General features: G+C 46.0%; 2 protein-coding genes across 2 annotated transcripts in view; both read right to left on the reverse strand.

The window, feature by feature from the left end:
• Positions 1-9,717: 9,717 nt before the first annotated feature.
• COQ7 (coenzyme Q7, hydroxylase) overlaps positions 9,718-19,514 on the reverse strand; it is a 49,312-nt gene continuing 39,515 nt past the window's right edge. Inside the window, exon 7 of the mRNA XM_054589642.1 lies at positions 9,718-9,736. The gene's annotated coding sequence lies outside the window, so the exon portion shown is untranslated. The remainder of the gene's footprint in view (positions 9,737-19,514) is intronic.
• ITPRIPL2 (ITPRIP like 2) lies at positions 12,639-19,330 on the reverse strand. The gene has a single exon (XM_054589635.1). It carries the CDS (start codon positions 18,881-18,883, stop codon positions 17,276-17,278), a length of 1,608 nt encoding a protein of 535 aa, XP_054445610.1. The 5' UTR covers positions 18,884-19,330; the 3' UTR covers positions 12,639-17,275.

Consider the following 19,514-nt stretch of genomic DNA (forward strand, 5'->3'; position numbering starts at 1 on the left):
ATGGCTCTCTGTGAAAATAATAGAATGGGGAGCCTCTGGTTCCTTCAGCTGCAGGCTACTCTGACTCTAAAGTGAAAATAAGAACACTTGCTACCTCCTAGGCCCAAACGAGCCACAGACTTTTTAGCAGGGTGCCAAGCACATAATGAGCACTCAATACATGGAACCTTTATTGTTATACATGAGGGTTCACTATGTCCTGGGCCAAATACCTTGCATGCTTTATTTTATTTAATTCACACAAGAACTCAAGATTCAGGTTCCCATTTTACAGATGAGGAAACTGAGACCCAGAGAGGAGAAAGGACTTCCCCAAAGCTATGAAGTCAAACCACATTGTATCCTTTGCCTGGCACACCCTTTCCCCAAGTCTGAATTTAGCCTGATGTCACTTCCCTGAGGGGCCCCTCTGTGAGTCAATCCTCTCTGACCTTGCTTTGGGCTCTTTGACCCTGCCTTCACATTTAAATTGTCTGAGAAGCTTTCAAAAATCCTGTTGCCCAGCTGCACCCAAATGAATCATAGTGTCTGGAGGTGGAACACAGGCACAGGTATTTTAAAAATCTTCCCGGGTGACTATAGTGACAGGCAGGGGCTAAAGATGGCTGTGATAGACAATCACCCAATGAAGGTGGACATTTCTTCTCTACATCTTATGTGTCTTTCTGGCATCCCTGGTATCTGACTCACAAGGTTTGGGGAGCATCTCTGTTCTGCCTGCTCTTGATGGCCACTAAGAAAAACCAATACTGAAGCAACCAGTATGTAGTTCAGTAGGTGAATGGATAAATCAACCATAGTACTTCCGGATGATAGAATATTATTCAGCACTAAAAAGAAATGAGCTATCAAGCTATGAAAAGATATGGCGGAAACTTAAATGCATATGACTAAGTGAAAGAAGCCAGTCTGAAAAGGCTACATACTATATGATTCCAACTATATGACATTCCAGAAAAGGTAAAACTATGGAGACACTAAAAGGATCGGGGTTGTGGAGGGGACGAATAGTTGGAACACAGAGGATTCTTGGGGCAGTGACATCACTCTGTATCAGAGCATAATGATGGGTACATGTCATTACACAGTTTTTCAAATCCATAGACTGTACAAGCCAAGAGTGAACCCTAATGTAAGCTATGAACTTTGGGTGATTATGATGTGTCAACGTAGATTTATCAGTTGTAACAAATGTACCACTCTGGTGGGTGATACGGATAATGAGGGGGGCTGTGCAGGTGTGGGGGCGGGGGGCGGGGGTATGGAACATCTCTTTCTCTTCCTCTCAGTTTTGCTGTGAACCTAAAACTGATCTTAAAAGAATAATTGTTTTTAGTTTTTAAATTCACTGTTGGACAAGCACTTCCAATTCCTTCATTCATTCACTGGGCCTGGCCCAGCTGAATCCTGGGAGGCTGGTGTGCACTGCCAGCTCAATGGCTTCTGGTGGGTAACGCTGGGCAATGTACTTAGCTTTTCCGTGCCTTATTGAGTTTCTCCACATCCAACATCAATGAGGTGCCTGGGTTTCCAGCCCTATGGCCATTACAAGTCATGCTGGGGATTCAGGGTCCCGAGCCTATGCGTCTCTCTGTGGTAAAGGAAGATTGCACAATGGTAGGAAGACACCAGGGTTTTCTGGCACCAAGAGAACACCTTGTGCAAAAGGGAGGAGGGAAAGGTCTCCTGAGTCCCTGAAGGAAATTACTGTGGTCAGTGGAGAGGGAGGAAACAGTATATGCGTATGTGTATTCATGTACTCAGATATATGTGATCATGTATGTAAGCCTGGCAGGAGTGTCTCTGAGGGTGTGAATGCCAGGAGTCTATGCGTGTGTGCATAGTGGAGTGTGTATATGTGAATGCTTATGTGCAAATATGAATGCATGTATATGTAAATTGGCATGAGGATTTGGTATTTACATGAGGATATAAACATGTGACTATGTAAGTATATATGTGTATGTAAATCATGGATGTGTATGTGATGGATGGATGTATAATGTGTGACTATGTAAGCGTGTGCATATTTGTGTGTGCATGAGGGCGTGTGTGTTACTAGCTGGATGTTGGTTGGCAAGTTGTTAAACCTTTCTGTGCCTCCATTTCTTTATGTCTAAAATGAAGGTAAGCACTTATCAAAGTAGATTAAAGGAGACCACAAATTCTTTGCCACTCCCACCACTCATTGACAGGTTGCGGGAGCATCCATGTCAGTTCCCCTTGAACCTGGGCTGGACTTGTGACTTGTTCTGACCAGCAGAATCTGGGCCTTGAAAGATCACAGTGCTGCATTAGCACACACAGAACACTGCCTCTCAGAGCCCAGTGCCTGAGCTGCGAGAATCTAGAGCCCAAAGGTGAGGCCATGTGGAGGGACATTTAAGCATGATGGTCGTTAATGCCAGCTGAGCTCACAACCCACAGCAGCCCCAACTGCCCACCATGGGAGCAGGCCCTCTTGGGCAGGATAATTCATCTCAGTTGATCTTCAGAAGACTGTGGTCCAAGCTGACATTAGGAGCAAAACTGTCAGCAGATCTCAGTTAACACATAGAATTATGGGAGGATGGTGATGATTGTTTTTAAGCCATTATGTTTTAGCATGGTTAGTTATGTAGCAAATTGTCAACAAAAGGTCACTGCCACGAATCCAGTGCCAACAAGAGTTCCCAGTCTGGAGTGCAATAAAAGGACAGACTTTCTTCAAGTTAACAGTATGCATCCAGCCAGGTAGCTCAGTTGGCTAAAGCATCATCCTGATATGCCAAGGTTGTGGGTTTGATTTCCGGTCAGGGCACATACAAGAATCAACCAATGAATGCACAAGTAAGTGGAACAACAAACTGATGTTTCTCTCTCTCCCTTCCTCTTTCTCTCTGAAATCAATAAATTTTTTAAAAAGTTTGAAAACTAGGTAAGCAGAAGAAATCAAAAGTGCATTCCTCCAGACAAAGAGGAAGCCTACTTATATAGAGAAAGGGCCAGTTCTGGTCCCTGATTGGTACATTTTTATGCAAATGGAGGCTCTAAATTTGCACAGTTTGATTGGTCCAAACTGCACTGTCTAGATTGGTTGGAACAGTGTGTCCTGACTGGTCAGTCATTATTGCGCCATTCTGGTCAGCAAAGATGCAAATGAGGATGTTGCTGTGCAGCTCCTATTTGATGGGGCTGGTCTCAGTCCATTGGTTGAAATATGATATCAGGAACTCCATTATAAGGGTCTGCATAGCTGGCAGGAATACAGAGCAAGAGGCTTGGCAGCCCAGTCTGTGGCTTTTCCCTGAAATGCAGCTGCATGAGAGGTCCCCTGTAAACAACTGCTGCTAGACTGATTATAAATTTGGGACCAGTTAACCGCAGGAGTCATTTTTGACAGGTATATTCCTCCTCAGAGCCAACAAAATAGATAACTGATACTCTGTAGAGCTTTTAAGCACTTAGAGCAGGAGTAGACAAACTTCCTGAAAAGAGCTGCGTAGTAAATACTTCACATTTTGCCTCTGCTGTTGTAGTGCAGAAGCAGCCACAGATAATGACTAGTGATGTCAGTGGAAATCAGGCTCTTCCACGGGATTGCAAGGAAAGCATTCCAAGGACCCATGCACTGGAGACTGTGATGCAGCAAGATGATTTACTTGTGATGCAAGATCAAAAGAGTGCCCCTGGGTTTCCAATGTCCCATCTCTGTCTGTCCCTCCATGGAAAAAGTCCAACCATGTCTTCAGCAAGGCTAAAACAAAGGTCGATGTCAAGAGTTTCTGTTTCATATTAAAGCTTAGTCCTTTGGAGCCCATGCAGTTTGATGTGGGCCCTGGAAGCTGCTAGATCCACATGGTCGCATGCTCCCAAGCAAAAGAGAATGTGCAAACACATGGGATGAGTGCTGGTCTCTGAGAGAGAGAGAGAGAGAGAGAGCGCGCGCGCAAGAGAGAGAGAATACTTCTTTTGTTCCCCTGGGATTATATTAGCCTGGATTTGGGACAAACCACATGCTTTTTCAAAATGACCAATCAACTACCCAAGCTTTCATGAGCTTTTGATAGTTCCACCCCCTAGTTAGACTTAGAGGCCCCTATGGCCAAGCACCTCCTCCAGAACCTCCAACAATCTGGTACTGGAAGGGGGAAGGGAGGAATGTTAATCCCCTTGGTGGAGCAATGCCGTGATGCCCTGGAGTATGAAGCTGTAGCTTCCTGGTGAAGCAAACAGGCTCCTGCTCACCAGTTTATTAAACTCAATGTCTAATTCCCTTTGCTCCCTTTATTAATAATTAGCTAACTACTTACAGTAACACTGTTATTGGGGAGACCCAAGTTAGGGATCTCCCCCTCCTTGGTTCTTGCCTTGCTCACAAGAGAAGAATTCAAGTGAGAGACAACACATATAGTGGAAATAAGATAGCAAGTTTACCTATGAAATACACTTGAGCTGTAAGTAGGCACTCAGGTCATCTGAGTGCCTCATATAGACTGGAAAATAAAGCTGCAAGTTTGTGTATACACTTGAGCAAAAGGCTGCAAGTGGGCACCCAGCTAATATTGGTGTCCAGACTATTGGGACTCTGGGAGTTATATACTTTAGCCAGCTTCTAGGTACCCCTCTGTCTCCCCCTTCTAGATCTTGGGATGAATGTATAGTTACAAAATCTTTCTTTCTCAGCTAGTAAAGGCTCTCATTCTTAGCTAGTGAAATTGCCTCAGAGGCCTCCTTTCCCAGCACACTTTAAGGACTGCCCTCCTCCTGTGCTATCATAGTTTTGCTCATGATGTTCGCAATGCCCCTCAATCTTATCGGACCAGGCAAGATTGCTGAATCAACAGTGAGACATGTTTCCCTCCCCTTCCTGTCTTGGTTTACTGTCTTTCCTGCCTAACCACAATAGGATTGTTGCCATGATCAACTGAGGATGGTTTGTGTCAACAAATATGCACGGCTATGCTCCAATAAAACTTTGTTTACACAAACAGGTGGCAGGCTAGATTTGGCCCAAGGGCAGTTGCTTGCCTAGACCTAGAAAACTGCCTGAAATACATTAAGTGCTATAACAGTGTTAGCTATTAGTGTATATGTGCGAGTTCATGGCTGTCTATACATGCATATATGTACACATGTCTGCATGGGAAGCATATGTCTGAATGAGTTTAAATGTGTCAATGTGCCTGATCTGTTTAGTCCTGTGAAAACAAAACAATAAGCTTGAACCAGTCAATATGTCAAGGTAGTTATCTCTGGCCTTCCTGCTTCTGTTCTGGGGAGAAAGGGAAACATCTTATAAAGCCGAGAGAAGAAAGAGCTGGTATGTCCCTGTCCATCTGGATTAAGTTTGGAGGGAAGCCATCGTTGGTGTCCAGACTACTGTAGGGCCAGCATCCCACGCCTTGTCTTCTACGAAAAGGAGAATGATGTCAACACTTTGCAGGGAGAAGGAGGAGACACAGTGAAACTGAAAAAGGAACCCTGGAGCTTTTAAGGAAGGGCTTGGTGGTTGGAAAGAAAGCCATCCCTCCTCTTGGTTGGGTGGCTCCTCCAGACAACTTGTAAACATATGCCTGCTCGTTTCATTTTGATCTCCCACTGTGGGACTCATGAGGGGCTACTTCCTGCATGACTACCCTCTGTGGCTGGGTCTGTGAGGACCAGAAGTGTTGCAAGTGTTCCTTTAGGAAGCAGCCGATGTAGATTCAAATCCCTGTCTGCATTTACTTTGCTAAGTGTCCTTGGGGCATGTGGCCTCATTTTGCTTAGACTCAGCTTCCTCACCTATAAAATGGAGATGAGATTAGTACCATTTCCTAGGATGACTGCAATGATCAACTGAGGACGGTATGTGTTGTGCATCTGGCAGGGAGCTTTGCATGCAGTAAATGCTCTGCAAGGTGACACCCTGAGACAGACCTGCATGGATTAATGCACTGGGCTTTAAGATTTCAGGGAAGCCTATCCTAATCCCTTGGGGCTTCAGTAAGGTCCCTTTTGATTTACAGTGTCATAGAAACCTGTTTTTTTCCTTCAAAGCATTCACCTCTGTTATTCAGCACTAATTGGCGTGCTTATTTGACAAGCATCTGTCTCCTCCAGCAGACTGGCGTCTGTTTTCCTAACCACTCTATCCTGGGTGCCAGCACAGGGTCTGGCACATAGAGGGCACTCTATGATTAGTTACTGAATGAGTAAATGGAGATGGAGCACTTCATCATTTGTAATTCCCTGTACCCTAGAGAAGAGCATTTTCTCCCCATTTTAAATCAGCACATCGATTTGAGGGGTTTCAATTGGGTGTTCCAGAAAGAGGTTATGATATGAACCTTCTTCAGCATCCGGTTGCATTAGTTAGGTCAGGTGGGGCTATGCTGCAGTATCAAAGAACCCCAATGTTTATTTTCAGAGGCATAACATCACAAATATTTCTTTCTCACTCATGTAAAGTTCAGCATGAATCAGGGGATTGTCAAGGGCAGCTGTTTTCTTCACAGTGACTCAGTTCCATCTTGGGATGCTGTCATCTGCATACTTGGCCTTTATTGCCTCTGCAGGATCACACACAAGTCCCTTCTGCTCCCTGCTCATTGGTCAGAACCAGTCACTTGGCCCTCCTAACTGCAGGGGGGCTGGAATGTAGTAGGTTCCTCAAGGATTTTAAGCAAGCAGAAGTGTCTGTGCCACCTGTGGGAAGCACTCACATGTTTTGGCTGGTCTCATGGGGCTGGGCTTAGTAAAATGATACCCAAATACATTTGGAAGACTTGGAAAGTGAAGATTCCTACTAATTCTAATTCAGCTGCTTTTGAAAACCAGGTATTTATCAGAGGAAAAATAATCAATCATCACAAATCCTTTGCTTACTATATGGAGCAGTGTTTTCAGTGCAGTTTCTTGTCATGCAAGACCCTGAGGGTTCCGCATCTCCAAATGCCACACCATTTTTCTACATGGTTGAAATATATTTTAATGGTTTCATCTTGATAATGATTGACAGTTGCCCATCAAAGGCATATCTCCTAATTTGAGGAGACCAATAATTAAATAAACCATGAAGAAAAAAATTTTTGATGAGATTAGGCCCTTAAAAGGTTTTAGTTTGAGTTTGGCACACAGTAGGACACCTTCTGTGTCTTAATGGACTTTAATTTTGTTTTAAGTGCTAGCTCAAAGTCTCTGCACCTAAAGACGGTGGGAGCAGAGGGGAAGGAGACTGAGATAGAGTGTGGGCAAAACCATTGAATATTTATGAAAAGAGCCAGCACTTTGTGAAGACAGGCTGTATCTGATATATATTTTCTCCAGGATAGGCTAAAAGAATGAGGTTACTGTCCCTTCAAATATAGAGACTTCTCTTTGCTGAGAAATATCAGGATGACTCCAATGGCTTTTTTTTTTCAAAATATTTTTCATTGTTTCCATCTCCCTGGGGTTGAAGAAAAGGGGAACTGCCAATAGGCTTAAATCCTGTGTCTACTTAACAATGAGCTTTTGCCTTGTATCTCTCAGCTAGAGTTCCATCCTCGGATTTTTCCACCCCTCCCCTCTTCAGCTGTCTGTCTCTACCACAAACCAACTTCACACCCACCACTTGGTGGTTTCCAAAACACCTGGTGTGTAAATCACAGGTTCTCTACTGAAAAGTTCCAGAAGGGCCATCTTACCTACATTAGTGGTTCACAACCTTGGCTGCATTCTAGAATTATCCATGGAGCTATAAAAAGCACCCATGCCTGGGCTGTAACCCCTGAGTCCCTGACCTCATTTGGCCAGAGTGGAGTCATGAGCATGGATAATCTTACAAATCCCCTTGTATAGTATCATAGGTCCAGGATTGAGAACCACTAGCTTGAACTTTCTTCCAGGACTCAAGCAATGCAAATCAAATTTCATATGAGAAATGAAATGGGGAGAAAACTTATAAGGAGACAAGATTTAAAAGAAAGAAAGAGATATGGGGGTGATCCTCCCTTCTGGGAACATGTACAACAAATATTCACAACTGCAGTCCTGTGGGAAGGGAAGTTTCATGATGGGGAGGCACTGGGCAGACTGCCCAAGGGTAATCCTCTTGAAAAATGGATTCCGGAGCAGGGCTCAGCTGGTTAGAGCGTTGTCTCAATATGCTAAGGTTTTGGGTTCAATCTCCAGTAAGGGCACATGCAGGAAGCAACCAATGAATGCATAAATAATGGAATAAAAAATCTCTTTCTCTCTCTCTCAAATCAATAAAACCTATAAAAGGAAGTACTATCACCCTCATTTTTGCAGATCAGAAAACTGATGTCTAGATAAGTTAACTAACTTGCCCAAAAGATTATGGCCAATGAATGGTTGAGCAGATACTTCAATCCTAACATTTATGGAGAATTTACTATATGGTAGAATTTAGGCAAGTATAAATTATGTAATTATGGTACTATAAATTCTCTAATTACTTCTCACTTCTTTGACATAATCTGCTATTTATTTCTTGCATTTACGTGGCAGAATCTTATTTACCCACAAATACCCACTCTTCCTGCATATTTTGCTCAGGGCCGCTGTATGACAGGTGCCAGGCACTCATTCCCAGCTTCCCTTGCTGCTAAGTGTAACCATGTGACACCATTCTGGCCAATGAGACGTAAGAGGAAGTCTATGGTGTTCCCTAATCCATTTTCTCCTCTCCACGCCTGTAGTAGCCACAGTGGGATTTTTACATGACAAGCATAAGGCTAAAAATGAAAAGAAGGATAAAATGAAAATGGCAGAGCAAAACAATGCCCCGATTCATCCCTACACTGCTGGCTGCCTACCACCAGGCCTCTGGCTGACAAGGAAATATAAGCCTCCGTTTGTCACAATAGGTTAGGTTTTTGTAAGTTGTGGCCAAATGTATTCCTAAGTGATACCACTTCCTAAATGGCCTTCATCACTGTTGTTCTGTTACTTTAAAGGTGAACACACCGACCACCAGCTTAACACCAGCTAGCAGCTTCCTAAAGCTGAAGCTTAGCCACGTTAGGGATACTGAATCAGTGTCTTAATTGTATTACCCTTGAGACCTGTGGCACTTCGTCACCTGAATCAGCACTTTAGTTTTTGCAGCTTCTATTTGCTTTTACAAGATAAGGGCAAATACAGGAACATGGTCCAACAGCTGTGTAAACACACTGCTCAAAGATGGCGATACTGCCACCACCAACCATCAGATGGGAGGCCAACACCCCACTGCGCTTCAGCTGAGAAGGGAAACCTGGGTTCACTGTGGGGAAGGTGGTCCACTGTCAGTCAAGTGCTTGTATCAAAGTCTGGCTGTTTGAAAGTCAAATGCTCAGAAACGAAGGACAGCCTGTATTTACTCCAGTGGCAGCCCTAGCCTGCCAGGTTTTTTTTAAAGCTTCCAAATCAGTTAGCTGTTGCTGAGCAAGAAACTACTACTAACTCAATGGCTTAAAACAATGTCTATTACTGCTATGGTACAGCTGAGTGGTTCTGCTGACCTGGGCCAAGTTTAGCTGGTCTTAGATGGGCTCACACAAGTGTTTCAGTCTGTTGACATGTTCAGCTGTGGGGGAGAAAGGGACAGTGGGGCTGGTCTGGGATGGCCTCACTCACCTGTCTGACAGGTGGCTGGCTATCAGCTCTGGTGAAAGGGCTGGCTGGGTCATGTGGTCTCTCATCTTCACATGGTGATAGCAGGCTTCCAGGAGAACAGTCAGGAACAGGCGAGGTGTCTTGAGGTCTAGGCCAGGAACCAGCACAATGTCTATTGTGGTATTATATTGATTTATATTACCGTATTTTGCTGCATATAATGAGCAGTTTTTTCCCCAAATTTCTGAGTGAAAAATAAGGATGCACATTATACATGGATATAATGATTACACAACATGGGTATAATAATCCCGTGTATGATGTGCACAAAAACATGGGTGTACATTATGCACAGGAATGCATTATACATGGCAAAATATAGTATATTATGCTACAACAGAATGTGTGCCACTGCTTCCATTGATTAAAGAAAGACACAAAGCCATTCCAGTTTCAAGAGGTAGGCAAAGGTCCTCCTCCCATCCCCCCTTTTTGATGGGAGAGACTGCAAAGTCATTTTGCAAAGGGTTGGGGTATAGGAAGGGTTGGAGAACAGGGACTATTTTTGTAATCAGTCCACCATAGTACCCAGACTGAGAGCTTTTCATAGAGGGGAACACCATAGGCATCAAGGAAAGAGATGAACAAATCTGGGTAACAGAGATGGCTGGGTGGACAAACTAGAAATAATCCCACAGTGGAAAATGAATGAGTAGCAAAGGGAACAGAGGAAGAGGCTGCAGACACAGACTAAATGACAATTTCATTCTGATAATTCCTTCTATACTGACTTGTACTGGGTGCTTAATATGAGTATGTGTCAAGCACTTTGTATGCACGAGCTCACTTAATCGCAAATTACTCGTATGAGAAACGTTCTATTATGAACCCCATTTACAGAGGAGGGACTTGAGATTCAGAGAGCATTAGGTAACTTGCAAAGAGGCACACAGATGAGAAGTCTCGACATTAAAGTGCTGGCCCTAACTGTGGCACTGCTCTTTATCTGGGGAACTGGTCCCTCTGTCCCTACTTCAGACCCCCTCACCCGGCCCCACTCGGGCCTGGCTCACTGAAGCATCCGATGACTTCCAGTTTGATTACTTCCAGCCAACCTTTTCTGTAGAGAGCCAGAGAGTCAATATTTTCAGTGCTGTGTCCTAATTACTCAACTCTGCCGACATAAGGTAAGAGCAACCAGAGACGGTATGTAACTGAATGGGCGTGACTGTGTTCCCATAAAACTTTATATACAAAAAATGTAAATAAATAAAATATGTAAAAATAAATCTTTCGCCAATCCTGCTTAATGCCACTCTCCATCTTGCAGCCTGAGTGAGCTAAACTCCAATGTTAACCCCACCATTCCTTGCCCATCTGGTATCTTCTGAATCAGTCCAAACTTGCAGTGTGGTTTACAGCCTTGCAACCTGAGCATGGCCCCTGGACCACCGCCATCGCCATCACCTGGAAGCTTGTTAGAATGCAGAGTCTTTGGACCTGGAGAACAATTATGCTAAGTGAAATAAGCCAGTCAGAGAAAGACAAATACCATGTGACTTCACTCATATGTGGAATCTAATGAACAAACCGAACTAACAAGCAAAACAGAGACAAACTCATAGATGAAGAGCAGATGGCAGCTAGTGCTGGGGGTGGGAAGGTGGAGGGACCGAACAAAAAGGAAAAGGGACGACTCACGGACCTGGACAACAGTGTGGTGATCGCTGGGGGGAGTGGAGTATAAGGGGACTAAATGGTAATGGAAAAATACAATAAGGATTAAATTTAGAAAAAAAAAAGAAAGAAAGAAAGAAACGCAGAGTCTCAGGTCAAGCCCAGAACTGCTGAATCTAAACTTGCATTCTCAACCAATGAATGCATAAGTGGAACAACAAATCAATCTGTTTCTCTTGCTTCCTCTCTCTCTCAAAATCAATCAATCAATAAAAATAAATAATTGAAGAACTTGCATTCTAGCGGGACTCCCAGGAGATTTGCACACTGCAGTTTGAGAAGCTCTAGCTTCAAGACGTCTCGTGTCCTGGTACCTTCTTACCTCTCCCACCTCATCCTTGGCCACTGAAGCCTCCTCCCACCCCATATCCCCTTTCTAGCCAAATTGAAATGTTCCTTGCACTTCTGTGCATGGTACATTTTTCTCCAGCCCAACTCCCTTCACTCAGCAAATCCCTACCTATGTTTGGATCTCGACTTAGACGTCACTTGTTCTAAGCAGCTCTCCCTGAGCTGCAGGAGGTGCCCCTCTTCCACGTTTCCATAGCGCTCCCCCCACCCAACCCCCACCACGCCGTATGAGGACCGCCTCTTTGCCTCTCACAACGGTTTGTGTGCTCCCCAGAGAGAGGCCACATCTGTCTTGGTCATCACTCCGTGTGTCCTCAATGCCCAAGAACAGTAGCCACTGAACAACTACTTGTTAAAAAACAAAAGGCAACACACCCCACCCCGCTTTCCCCTGGGCAAAAGTCCTACACAACTACTGTTTAATCAACCTGTGGGTACAAGTTTCCCTAAACTTCCACCTGGCTCCAAGTCTTTGAAGAGTCCTACATAGCCTCCAATACTCCATTTCTCACTAAGCTTGGTGGTTTTTCATATTAGCAAATGTTTACCATCTGGAGGGGGCCCGAGGGCCTAAGAGATTTCTGGGTGAAATTTTTGAACTATAAACTTGAGCTATAAATTAGCCACAGGCCAAGACTTGAATTGTATTTATGAATGTGTGTGTGTAGGGAGGGTGCAGTGGACAGAAGAAGGGCACGGGTAGAAGATTCTAGGTGAGGAAAAAAAAAGACTTGAAGGCAGGACCCCAGGCTGTGAGCCTGCAGAGCTATGAACTGGCATCCCTTCCCACCTGAGTACGGAGCCAGTTCTGTACAAGCAATGATCCCGGCTTTGCTGTGTGGGAAAAGACTCCCATATATCCAGACACTGAGATCAGGTGAGGCTTCCATAAGGAATAGTAAGTTAGGACAGCCACAGGCTGCCCTCCAAGAAAATGAGATCCCTCCCAAAATCTCACATCCAGTCCAGAGGTTTCTACAGGTTCCTTTATTAACAAAGCAAAGTATAAAAGAACAAGGTCCCCAAATGACCCATATGATTAAAAGTGCAAATTTACTCCAACCTGAAATAGAAAACAAATGGCAGGCCTCAACTATTTGGGCCTTGGAAATTTGGTGTGATTAAAATGCCTTCTAATCACACAACTGTAGCAGCTGAACCATATTTGATTAACTCTTTGGTCTCTGTTATTGGAAAAAAACATATGCTGTAACTGCAGTTGAGATACTACATCATAATACACAGTTTGGGGTCAAAACGCACATTTTAAAAAATCACAATAAAATAAGAGGAATGTTTTAAAGTCAAGTGACTAAATGAAGGCACTTTTTAAAAAGCAAAAGGTGCTAAAATATTCCTGAATATCTGATACTTCAAAAATCAGGTTATATGTAATTTAGCTGCATGTTTTAGTCTATTCTCTCTGTATAGATGATCACATATACCTTCACCCGCTCCCAGTTTATACTTGCTTTATCCCCACCAAATCATGTGCTATGTAGGTATAAAAAAAATAAACAGTAGGTCTAAGTAACAGACATGTGATTTTTAAAAAATTAACAAAAGCCACATGATAACACTGAACTTCTTTCCCTCACAGGGGACACTGGAAATGTTAATGAGATTCATTTTTTCCACTACCAGGGAGGGAAGTAATAGCCTTCCTCTCTTTATGGGTGGGAATAAGTCTTCGGTATCAAGGTCAAAAGCCACATTTTACAGAAAAAGTGATTTACTCCATGAGGATAAAAGAGACACTTTGGAAGCAGGCAGGTTAATTCCTTCAGAAAGCTAGGATGTCAATTTTGGCGGGAGCCACAGAGTCAGAAAGGGATAGACACATCTGATCAGAACAGTGTTCTTGGCAATGGAAACAGTGACAAGCCTACGGAGACTGGCCGGAGGGCCCAGCACTGTTTTTCTGGTGTTCAAGGCCACCAGCTATCATTGCTAAGGCTCAGGCAAGACACTACTAAAAATAATTTTTATTATTAATTTTAAAATAAGAATAAAATGCAGATAAAAAAGAAACAAGTTATTCTGCAATCCTTCCTGATGACTCATCTTCAAACTCCGACATAGCCTAGGAGTTTAGCCTGACTCACCAGGAAGGAAATGCCAAGAACCAGCCCCCAGTGGCTTTTGCTGAAAGATCTGACTGCAAAGAACAACTCCAGGATAGAGGGTCCTTCTGGGAACTGTGAGTTAAGCGTTATCTGTGGCCGTGTTAATTTTTTTTGGTTTGTTTCTACAATAAAGCTTAGCTCTGAGATATAAAAAAAGACCTAAATATCACTCCCCCAACTATGTATAACAACATCATATCCATAACAATAAATATAACCTTATACATACTTGGGGGATTAGCTGTGTAAGGCAAGGGTCAGAAACTGGTGGCCTGCAGGCTCAGCCAAATGTTTTTATTTGGCCCACATGGTGTTTTGGACATTTTTAAAGCATTTTGTTTAAAAATCAGAAAGCTTCACTTTTAAAAAATCCAGATTTCCAGTCCCTCGGTACCCACTTTCCCTGCTTGGAGCCGAGTAATGGCCCTTGAGACAAGCAGTCCCCGCTGCCCACCCCCCTTTCTTGACCTTGTTTCTGCAGGCTACTGAGTTTGCGACCTCTGATTTTGAAATAGCACATACCTAAAAATGTGTTTCCTAACCCAAACCTCTTTACCACCCACATATGATTTCCACCCTGTATCTCCTTCCTTTCATTTCCATCGTAAGTCTTCTTTCCAGAGTCCTTCCTATTTCTCTTGGTTCACTCGCACTCTCCCTTCTTTCACTTCAGTTTCATTTTGCAAAAAAACCAAACAAACGAACAAAAAACCCACCTCCTACTCTCAGCCCACGAGCATTCTAGGACGGCTCCCAGGACTGGTCAGCGGGAGTTACTGAAGGATGTCTCGTGGCAAAATGGCTGAGTCATTTTCCCCAAACATTTTCTCTGGGCACTGGCTATGGATAATTAACCTTTTTTTTTTTTTTTTTTTTTTAAGAGCAATTCTGAGCCTTCCTGTATAAGAATATTTGCAAATATGAATCTCCAGTACCAAGTATACACCAAAAATGTGTACTTTTCTGATCAAGGTCATGATGGAGCCCTAATAAAATACAGAACTGAGCTTAAGTGCCTCAGGCAACCATCACACCTGGCTAATATGCCATATTATTTCATTTGTACACAGTACATGTTTGGGATTACTAAACATTGATCAAAATTGATCGAAAACTCTTAAGTTTTGGTTACCATGTACAGAGAACAATTGCTCAGCATGGCATTTAAATAAAATATTAATATTAAAAAATTCACAAACACAATGCCCCATTAATTTAAAAAAATAATAAAATTTTAAAATCTTGAGGATGGATGAGGCTTTGGGTAATTAACCTGAAGAAAAAAATAACAAAAGCAGTATGTTATCAAATTTAAACTTCAAAACACTATTAAGATAAAAAAGAAACATATCAAGTCAGCTAGAAATATTTGGAAAATTCAGCTTTTAAAGCTTTAAAATCCTGCCCAGAGCCTCGCTGTCCCCGGTTCCAGTAGCCTTAATGACTACAGAGGAAGTTGTGGCTGACTAGGAAACAATATAAGATCTAATTCCTGTCGGCATTTAGAGAGCAATTTTTTTAAAACACTGTGCAGTTTATATCTTTGCAGGAAGTTGGTAGACTGATCCTTTGCTAAATGCAGTACCTTATAACCTAACACTGACCTCAAAAGCTAGAAATAATCTTTGTGGTATCAAGGGGAACTCTCCCCAAAACAACCTCAAAGAGAAAGTACACTTGCAACTCTCACAGTCCAAGGTTGCAAAGTATGTAGGAAGTCTCTGCAGTTGTGATGAGGATTTCCTATAAATTATTTATTCAAAATGATTTTCTTCAGTGGCTGAGCAGATCCCCTAAAGAAAGTTTAAAGAGTTCCCTTAAAATAACTCAGAAGTTAAACAATGGCCCTATTCAGGTGGCTACTTCTGTCTTCCAGGTTTTACCTTTAAGAGTCTAATGGAGCACACGTCTTGGTTTAAAACAAACAAACAAACAAAAAAAAACAGCAGAGTATAACACAGGGACTGGCTGCAGCTTCTATTAGGCGAGTATATAATGGACTATTCTAAACCTGGAATTGTGGGCTGTTAGAAATTTGGGAGGACAAGGAGGGATTTCATAATGGGCTCCTCCAGGCTGCAAAATACAACCAACCTGGTGATATCTGTCCAAAGGCAAAAAGGAGCTGACTGTTGACATGGGCTATTTCCCTCTACCTCCACCCATCTCCTCCTGCTCTCCTCTACTGCATGTCTCCTCTGCTGACTAATCAGGGACTCATTTGTCTTCAAGTACAGAGTCCAAGATACTGAACTATATATACGTAAGTGGAATTCTTTGTAAGACCTGTGCTGAATCAACCATCCCTCCAAGTTGCCTTAGGACCACTTATAGGCAGCTTGGGCAATGGGAGAAAAACTTTCCAACCACTAACCATTACTGAGCACTGAGAGTGCTAACTACATGCTAGGCAATGCAGTGGGCATTTCCTCTTCATTATCTCATTAAACTCAGAAAGAAATCTCATGCAAAGGAGTTTGCTTAAAAGCCTTAAAGCAAAAATGTTTCCAGCTCCAGCCAGCAGCAAGTCCCAGTGAGACTCCTTGATAAGCAAAGACTAAAGTACATCTTTCTCGAGACCCAACAACTTTTTGGCCCTCACCACTGTTGTCTGAAACGTGTACTTTGATGCTACTTTGCATTGTTTCTGGCTTCCAGTATGCACTCCATGAATGGGCGTTGACTGGTACACATTCTGGCATGTGTCTGGAGAGATGTAAAGCAACCTTTTCAAGACTGCACATCTCTTAATAGTAAATGTAGTTAGCCTCCCTTTCAGATGCAACACTTGGCACTAGCAATTACCACAAAAACAAAAGAATTGATAAAAATAAAGTGCTATTTGCTCTGGGAGCTTCCCTAACCAACTCGTGACTGCCTCTCAACCTGTGTGACTGACCTCTTCACAATCCCATCAAACACCCATGATAGTACCATTTAAAAAATACATTACTGTTAACGTGAAGAGTGGAAACAATGTTCCTCAGAACAGTAGCCCCTAGAAAAGACCTTCAATTCCAGTTGTAGATACTCATATTTTAGAAGAAGACAATCAGGAACCCAGCAAGTTGTTATGCCAAAAAACATTAACTTCTTTAAATGTGAGGGTCAGAGAGATCTGCATCTCAAAAACCAACAGAGGGAATTTTCCCTCCTGCTAGTTCTTGCTTCCTTAACTGGACTTCCCTAAAATCTGCGGATCCTTTCACACAAGCATTCCACACAAACCAACATTTAGACCAACTCTTAGCTGTTGCTGTTGGATGTTTTTCCAAAGCCTGACCAGGACACTCTGGTGGATGTGAAAAGATGCCATAACTATACTGGATTGTTGGCCCAAGAGTGGCATTTAAGCCACCAAATGTTATCCTCCAAATTTTCCACCACCTTCTGCAGCTCATCTTCCTGGAGTTGAACTGGTTTCATTGCCATCCCCTACCTCCACCTGGTGGAAGAGGCTTTAGGAGCATTAGGCCCGGTAGGGCTACTGTAAGGATTTATGGTTCATCTTTCGGGAACCCCTGGGTGTGCTGACTCCGCGGTGGGAGGCATCTGGTAATGTAGCGGGGACCCCCATAGGCCCGGAGAAGCTGGGGAAGCCTTCGCCACGTGGACAGCAACCGCGCGGCCGCTAGTTCGCGGGCGTGATCATCGAAAGCAGCCAGGAGGTCTACTGGCGCGGCTTCACGCAGTACCTTGGGCAGTGGGCCCACTTCAGCTGCCGCCCCACCAGGGCCCAGGACGCAGTGGAAGAGTGTCTGGCGTCGCAGCAGGCAGTCCCTAAGAAACCGCACCAACTGTTCCAAGCGCTTGCCCAGGTGCGCCTCATCCCAGCCTTGCTCCGGAGCCCTCTCACGAAGCAGCACTGCAAGCAGCACCGTCTTGAGCACGTATGAGGACAGGATGCGTCCCCACTGGGCGGCGGCCGCCGGGTCCAGCCCGTGGGCGCCCAGGTCTCTCAGAGCTTTGAACAACTGCAGGCACTTGAGGTAGCAGGCACCTGGAGGGGCCCGTTCCTGCAGCCAACCCAGCAGCTTCTGCTCCTGGCGCGCTGTGTTCACGCCCCACAGTGCATCGGCACGCAGTCCTCCGGGGAGCTCAGACAGGGGCCCGAGGGGCGAGGACGGCGGTGGTGGAGCCACAAGGAAGACACCGTCGCCCACATGGACAGCGGGAATGAGACGCACGGCCATGGAAAGGCGGCAGCAGCCATAATCAGTGCGGCAGGGCAGGATGTGCAGGGTGGGAGGCTGCTCCAACCCGCCTGGGGTTAGGCTGACCCGGCAGCGCTCCTCAAGGCTGTAGCGCACGGTGGCCAGGGAGCGCTGCAGATGTGACTGGAACCAGCGCAGCACCAGGGTGGCCGAGAGGTGGCGCCGCCCGCGCACGTCCACACAGAAGCCGTCGGCGAAGGGTTTGCAGTCCCGGAGCCAGTGGTTCCCGGAGGCCCCCGGCGGCGCCTTGAGTGCGCACACAAAGCAGCCGTGGAAGGCTGGGGCCAAACCGGGCTGGGTGCCCAAGCTCCGGGGCTCCAGCGCCACCAGTGGCGGCAGGCGCAATGGCACCAGTACGTCGAACGCGTCGGGCCGGCGGATTTTATGCTGCTCGTAGGCGCTGCCCACCTGGATGAAGTCTCCACGGAAGGCCAAGGCCAGTGTTCCTCCGGGAATGGGGCCCGGGGACCCCCGGGCGCGGCCAGCCCGGACCAGCTCGCCCACGATCCGGCTCACGTGTGCCTTACTGTGGCCCAGCACGTGCGGCGAGAGGCGCACATCGTGCTCATAGTAACTCTCCAGCAAGATGCCAAGGCTCGGCTCTCGGAAGTGTCTTGGAGAGAAGGCGGAGTGACCTCCCAGGCGGGGAGTTGCGGGCAGGAAGCGCTGCCGGACAGCGTGGCGACAGCGTAAGAGGATGTAGCCGAGAAGGAGCAAGACAGACACCTTAAGAAGAGGGAAGCCTCCGTCCGCATCGTCCGCGCCGTCCGGGGGATCGGCCCGGGCGCCCCCACTCCCTCGTAGGACATGGTAGAGGCACACGATGGCAGTGATCAGGCCGGTCACCAGGGGCCAGAAGACGCGCAGGTTGAGGGTGTAGTGCACCGACATGCCGGGCGCCTGGGCAGACCAGGGCGCGAGCCCCGGCGGCGCCCCCGGCCCAGCATGCGCGCAACGCCCCAGCAGACCCGCTGTCCCGGTCTCCTTCGTCTCCGCGGCGGCTCCCCCCTCGCAGGGACGGGGGAAGCCGCCCTCCGGCTCGGCCTCCTCTCCCAGCTCAAGTTCTCTTTCCAGCTGCGGCCCGCCCTGGACTCCCAGGCCCTGGGCCGCGCCCTATGCCGGTTGTGAGCTGCCTCCGGCCCGGCGGACCTCCCCACCCGGCGCTCCGGGGTGCTGTCCTCGGCCAGCTTCTGGCCCTGCCCGGCCCACCTCCTACCCTGGGCGGCCCTCCTGACGCCGGGCCCCCAGCCGCTCTCCTCCGCGCTCGTTCCCGTTACTTGGGTTGCGGGAGTTTCCTCTTCCGAGGGGAGGTGAGGCCGCGCCAGCTGGCGGGGAGGAAATGCCGAAGTCTGGAGCCGCGCTCCGAGCCGGCGGGCGGGGTCGGCCCCCTCCCAGGCCTCCGCCTTAAAGCGACGCGGGACGGCGGGAGGGACTTCAGGGCGCGCTTGGAACTGGTCTCCTGCGGGCCACCCCCATTCTCCCTCCCCTAAGGCATAACTGGAAAGGCCCTGATTCCGGGGCG

The sequence above is a fragment of the Pteronotus mesoamericanus genome, unplaced genomic scaffold, assembly GCF_021234165.1.
Source record: "Pteronotus mesoamericanus isolate MK-2021 breed Mesoamerican mustached bat unplaced genomic scaffold, CSHL_Meso_final scaffold_167, whole genome shotgun sequence".
NCBI classification, from domain to species: Eukaryota; Metazoa; Chordata; class Mammalia; order Chiroptera; family Mormoopidae; genus Pteronotus; species Pteronotus mesoamericanus.

Excerpts from the sequence above, each read along its gene's own strand:
- ITPRIPL2 (XM_054589635.1), bottom strand. The coding sequence starts at position 18,883 with ATGTCGGTGCACTACACCCTCAACCTGCGCGTCTTCTGGCCCCTGGTG.